Source organism: Bremia lactucae, linkage group LG8 (genome assembly GCF_004359215.1).
Source record: "Bremia lactucae strain SF5 linkage group LG8, whole genome shotgun sequence".
Lineage (NCBI taxonomy): Eukaryota > Oomycota > Peronosporomycetes > Peronosporales > Peronosporaceae > Bremia > Bremia lactucae.
In genome coordinates this window covers 446084-452392 of record NC_090617.1, presented here as the reverse complement: position 1 = coordinate 452392, position 6309 = coordinate 446084, and the positions used below count along the sequence as shown (strand labels likewise).

Genomic DNA, 6309 nt, shown 5'->3' with positions numbered 1-6309 from the left:
GTATCTTTATAGATACCTCGCGTAACGGATGACGCTAGCCGTCATCACGGATGACGCTGGGCGTCATCCCTCCTAATGTGAATGCACCCATGTGCATCACATCCACAAGGGTTGGTCACAAATGTGCACCACACCCGAGTGTTGGGTCTGATTACTATTATTTAGTAATTGACCATCCCTTTAAATACACCAAGTGTACTTAACGGGGACTGTGTAACTTTAGGGCAACTTTAGCCCGTTACACTAGGCATCATCCCTTAAATGTAAATGCACCCAGTGCGTCACATACACAAGGGTTGATCACAAAATGTGAACGACACCCCTAATTACTGTATTTAAGTAATTGATTATCCCCTTAAGTGTTGGCTTGCTGACAGGGAGGCCGCATCGAAAGTTTCAGGTCAACAAGGAGTAGTAAAGCGGCAGAAGACCGTAAGGTGTTAGCTGCATCGTCTGTAATTGACGTAGCACTATCGCCGTTGGTTCATCAGAAGCGACAAATCATTGAGACTGCACAGCCGCTATCATGTGTATAAGTTATGTAAACACTTTTGCAAGATATACGCGTACACACAATCTTTATTTCCACAAGTGACACGCGGCAATTTCCGATCATCAGGTCGAGAGTAAATCTTCAGAATTGGATGGCGCTGCTCTCATATCTCGTGGCGCTTAGCCTTGTCTATACACTACCTGCCGCACGCGCTGTGCGCACTGCTGTGGTGCTGGAGTCTCCTAAGTTGCACGAAACGCACTCGAAGTTTTTCAAGCAGCTTGAGCGTGCGTTGTCGTCGTTGGACATCCGTTGCTCACTCTGATCATAATTCATCTTTTCTGCTCTTCGCTGTGCTTACATTCAGATCGCGGTCATGAACTTGTCTTTATTACGGGGGAGGATTCATTGTCGCTGACGCTAGAACACTATGGAGAGCGCACGTTCGATAATCTGGTGCTTTTCTCGCCTCAAAAGGCGCTGGGAGCCCTGCGCAAATCTGACCTGTTGCACTTCGTGGATCAAGGCGGCAATTTGCTACTGGCAGCGAGCATGAAGATCACTAGAGTTCAACGTGATTTCGCGCTTGAGTGCGGTGTCGAGTTTGAAAAGAAGGGCACTGTCGTGCTGGACCACGTCAACGCCATCTTAGACGACGATGACATTTACAACTCAGTCATCGCGGCAAACGATTTTGTGGCGTCGGAGCGTGTGGTTGGATCACTGGCATCCAAGCCAAAGCATGTGGCGTTTTCGGGTGTAGGCATGTCACTTGAGCCGAACAATATTTTAGCCTTCCATGCGCTGATGGCACCTGCCACCGCGTACTCGGCAAACCCTGTAAAGCCCATTACGCAAAAAGTCATATCCACCGATTTGTTGTTCGGCACCCAGGTTGGCCTGGTGACCGCCGTTCAAAGCCGCAACAACGCCCGCCTAATATTCTCTGGCTCGCTTGATCTTTTTAGTAACAAGTACTTTAACAACAAGAAATTTGCCAACGCTGAATTCGCTGATGCCATTACCAAATGGTGTTTTCAAGAGAGCGGCGTGCTGCGAATGACTAATGTGAAGCATCACCGCGCTGATGGCTCTCTGCCAGCTAAGATGCTTAGCAATGCGAATCGTGGTGACCAGCCGATTACGCTATATCCAGATGCTGAGGTTGCTCGTGACTCGCTTGTGTACCGGGTGAAAGACAATCTTACGTATTCGATGGATCTTCACGAGCTTAAAAGTGGACAGTGGTTGCCATTCAAGGGAAACGACGTTCAGCTTGAATTTGTTATGCTTGACCCGCATATTCGTACAACGTTGACTCACGACGAACAGGGTCATTTTTCGGTAACTTTTGAGGCACCTGATGTGTATGGCATCTTCCTCTTTCGTGTGATGTACCGTCGTCTAGGTCTCTCTACGATCTACACGACCACGCAGGTTTCACTGCGCCCGTTTAAGCACGATGAGTACGAGCGCTTTATTCCTGCTGCTTACCCGTACTATGCCTCAGCCTTTTCGATGATGACTGGGGTGTTTCTGTTCAGCGTGTACTTCTTGTTTTACGACAGCAAAAATTAGCAGAGCAACTAAGAAAAATGTGCCAGAATACAATTATGTCACTCTTTTCAGAAGTAAGCGAACTATGTGTGTGACGATCCTAAGCAGTTCTTGAAGATAAGTGCCTGTAATGACGGCTACATAAAGTTCTAACAGATTTAGTTTGAGTCTAGAGCTTACCCAAAAACTCGTTCCTTTACTACAATACCTTTCTCGATCACTTACGCTAACTTTTGCTCTTCACGAAGTATCTCGCGCAAAACTAATTTTAGGTGGTCACCTCGCTGCAGCATACTTAGATCTACAGTTGTCTCTGTAAAAGATACATTCTCTTCACGCGGAATATGGCAGTCCATCTTAAGTGCTGGGATTCATGCACATCAGAATAATATTAAAAAAAAAGCTTTTACGTAAATTTCTCAACGAACACCCCATTACAAACGGTGTATATTCGTACAAATTATCTTGCTTCTTGTTGCTGCAGAATTGGTATGAACGGCTCATTGTATCATTCTTGGTGCGCTTTATGGTGGAGCCTTAACGATCTCCGTCGTAATGTCCTTTTCTTCTTCAATCACTGCGATACATTTTTTTCAAATGGAATCGGCAACAATGTATCCATTGTCACTTTACATAAATGTAAAAGCGTTAAGGGCAGTATAACATGCGTCAGCCTCTTTTGTTTTTGACGCAAGCTTACCCGAAAAAGAAGATTGTGCGACGTGACTATGGGCGACAGTAAAGAATTTATATTGACGGTGGTTCCCGTCTGATGTCGCATCTTATTATCTGACATAGTCGAATGGGCAGCAGTCACCTCATCTTAAAATAGCTTGTAGATTTTTTGCCTCACAGAGAGCGAGTCGAAAAATATAAACTTACCCTGAATGAGCTTGTAACTGTTAAGAAAAGCTAATACATTTATTCAGTATTATTTTTTAGGTCGAAAAATGTGCAATTCATGTTATAGACATCAGAGCCTTTAAGCTAGCTGCAACGCCGGCACAGGGATCGATGTGGGGCACACTGATGTGGTGCCTCCGTACGATAAGTGCTTTAGAAAAGGACTTCGACATTTTCTAAAATTCTTGCCCGCAATGCTGGGTGCGTCTGAGTCTGACTCAATAACCTTCGAATTCGTATATGAGGTGCTCTGTTGATAGCCTCGAGATTGACGCCGTTGCTTGCCTCCGCTCAATTTGGCCGAGCTTGAGTAAATGTAAATTCTTCGTAAGCTATCGAGAGCCTCTTCCGATCTACTCCGCTCTTCCGACGTCACTTCAATATCACGTACGTACGTTGAGCTCCCCAACTTCTTTGGAATTGGAATAGCTGCAATAGATTCGCTTGCAAGTTTCTTAGAGATACGCATTGGATTGCAACACAAGCGTGAAGACAAAAAAGCTCGAAGGGTAGTGCCCTCGGTAACATCCAGCGCACCCTTAAAAAAAGAATCTATCAGCGCCGCCGCGTACACTTCTTCATCGTGCGACCACGGACCGCTGCGCCGAAATGAGCGCGAAGCTGCGCTAGACGTACCGGTCAAAGTAGCTTTATCCGGGCTTGACCTACTAGCAGTGCTAGTCTTGCGCTCGCACTTAATTGGTGTGGCAACTTGAAGTATCATATTTTTATGCGCTTCCTCATGAGCCAAGCGCAGCTCCGTGATACGACTTTCCACCTCAAATAGTTCCTCAGAGAAATCATCGTCAATCGAGCCAATCTCCGATGAGGAGTTGCCTGCTTCGGTCACCCTCTGTACATATATAATTGAGCCGACATTGTCCGAAAAGACGCGTTCTCCCAAGCGCTGCGGGGCGAGCTTCATGGACAATTGCTTTGGAGTACAGCCCAACTGCTGGCAGAGATACGTCACAAGTCTAGTACCTTCAGGAATATTCAACGTTCCAGCCGTAAAGTACTCGTAGATTGCGGTGACAAATTCTTTTTCTTCTGCGGACTCAAATCCTGTGCGAATTATCGTTGGTTTGCTACGTTTGGGCTTCAAAGTATTATAAACGGCTGGCCTCTTGTTACCAAGTGCCTTTTCGTAACTTTGGTGCGTGTCCATTTCTTTTTCATCGTCTTCGTCGCCACTTTCGTCCAATTTGAACATGTCGAGGCAAAGACCACCTTCTTCGTTGTAATCGCGGCTCTCTAAGACGCCAGAGCTAAAATTAGCTTCTCGAAGCTTCGCCAACTCGCTCTCAATTTCACGCCGTTCGTCCTCACTTGGGAGAGGATCAGCAGCAACAAATACTGATCCGCCAACCTTCCTCGGAATTTTCTGCCCGGCAAGTGACTCCGTTCCAAGTTTCATTGAGACCCGACGGCGGTTGCAGCACAACTTTTCGGCTAAAAACTTGCGCAGGGTCACACCCTCGGGCAAATCTAGTAATCCTCGAAGGAAGAATGAAACAATCGCTGCGGCATACTCCTCTTCAGCGCGAGACCAGACACCACTGCGCAAATACGTCGTTTGGTCACCTTCGGGTGAAGTCAGTGCATTTGAACGGCGGCGCTTAATGATAGCATCAGCCTGAACCAGCAGGTCTAGCTTTGACATAGAGTCTTCTTTCCAAACTGTAGGTGATGTATTCAGTTTCTGGACTTGTTCAATTGCTAAATGTTTCTGATCACAATTTTTTGATACTTCGTGGGCGGACAAATTCATGATACCATTGGAAGGGTCTTGCACTTCCTCTTTGGACCTTTGCTCCTGGTGCAAGTAGAAGGGCGCCACCTTGGCGTCAATCCTGCTACGCAAATCGGCCTGCGACGACAAGGAAAAATTTGCTGACGGTTGCTGAAAGTCCTGGAGGATTGCTACGGCGCACTGGAGCTCGTCAGCACTCCACTTGTGATTGGGTCCCTGATACTGACGAGGAGGCACGGGCGGCAATAGCTGCTCCTCCTCGAGGACGGGGCTAAGGATCATAGAGAGATCCATGGAGTCCCTCTCGTCAACTATGTAAGGGGCTGTTCGTCTTGTACTTGGACTCAAACTGAGGGCCAGAACAACCCACCAACCACAGCGAACTGCCCGCTCTCTGATGGCGACACTGCGACTCCCACACAGCAGGTACAAGCTTTAGCTGTTCGTGCGTGTGTCGCGTCACGTGTTATCTTGAAGTTTGTAAGTCGTTGCACCTGAGTGCAACCCCATACAAGTATCAAGCATTTAGCAAGCAGCAAGGCCGTGTCGTACTACACACTAACAATTTTTTTTTCTCTAAATACAGATGCGGATTTCGCAGCAGAGTCACTGACCGGCAAGGCAATACAAAAGGAATTATTAAGGCAGAAAATAGACTCCTTAGGCAACAGCTCGTCGTGAATAGGGTTCGGCTTTTTTGCTGCAGACCAAGTATTCAGCACCAAATGCATCTTATTCCCACGCTTCCGGCACCAATCGACGCACGTTGTTGCACAAGATGCGATCACTCGCAAATGCCAGCCATTGTCCACGGAAAGCTTTATCGTTCGAAGTGGCCTGTAGCAAGTGTAACAAAGACAATGACACAGTTTTCCGCAACTAAGATTTGCAGCACTGCATCGTAACCAATTACAAATTTCCATTAAATTGACGCCGAATTTTAGCTCATTCTGTTGTACACGGCTTAGTAATTAACACTGCTTTCAAAGCGAGACATCGGAATTCTTAATAAGCGACATGTCAATACAGCTAAATAGCATGGATGGATCTATGCATACAATCATTGCATATATGCTGAGACACACTCCTGACGTCGAACGATTGACGCAAAACGATTGTATTTGGGTGCATAAACTACAGAAATGCTAAAATTGCAACGCAACATGACTTTTTTTCCCCAATTCCAGGAAAGTGTATATAAACATGATAAAATCCAATGCGAAGTAGAGGTTGATATAGAGAGCAATTATTACATGATAGCTGGATGAACATAGCATTCGACAAAAATCTTAAGACCTTTTATTATCTCGCAAAGCTATAAACCACTTTTAAGAGAATATTATGGTTGTATTGATTAGTAATTGCTTAATTCTTAATAAAGCTAAGGGTAGTTGTACGAAACAGAGAGTATTCTACACACTAGCGCTTCATTCGTTTTTTGAAAGAATTGGCCCTGCGATAATAATGTAAAAGAGCTGCGACAAAAATACAGAACCTATTGCCCATTGGAATTATTCCAACAAGTATAACGCGTCACATAATTTTTATTACTAATAGGAGGAATAATAATGAATATTATTTCGACGTATAAATGTTGTGGCTT

The 6309-nt window shown here is 45.5% G+C and overlaps 2 protein-coding genes across 2 annotated transcripts; one reads left to right on the top strand and one right to left on the bottom strand.

The window, feature by feature from the left end:
- The first annotated feature begins 570 nt into the window (after nt 1-570).
- CCR75_006284 (uncharacterized protein) lies at nt 571-2714 on the top strand. Its single transcript, XM_067964354.1, has 3 exons — nt 571-780; nt 861-2440; nt 2508-2714. Exons 1-2 carry the CDS (start codon nt 645-647, stop codon nt 2069-2071), a joined length of 1347 nt encoding a protein of 448 aa, XP_067823347.1. The 5' UTR covers nt 571-644; the 3' UTR covers nt 2072-2440; nt 2508-2714.
- A 318-nt stretch (nt 2715-3032) lies between these two features.
- Nucleotides 3033-5000, bottom strand: CCR75_006285 (uncharacterized protein; the record flags this gene model as incomplete). The annotated part of the gene is made up of 1 exon (XM_067964355.1): nt 3033-5000. The coding sequence occupies one exon, from the start codon at nt 4998-5000 to the stop codon at nt 3033-3035; it is 1968 nt and encodes a 655-aa protein (XP_067823346.1).
- Nucleotides 5001-6309: the final 1309 nt, after the last annotated feature.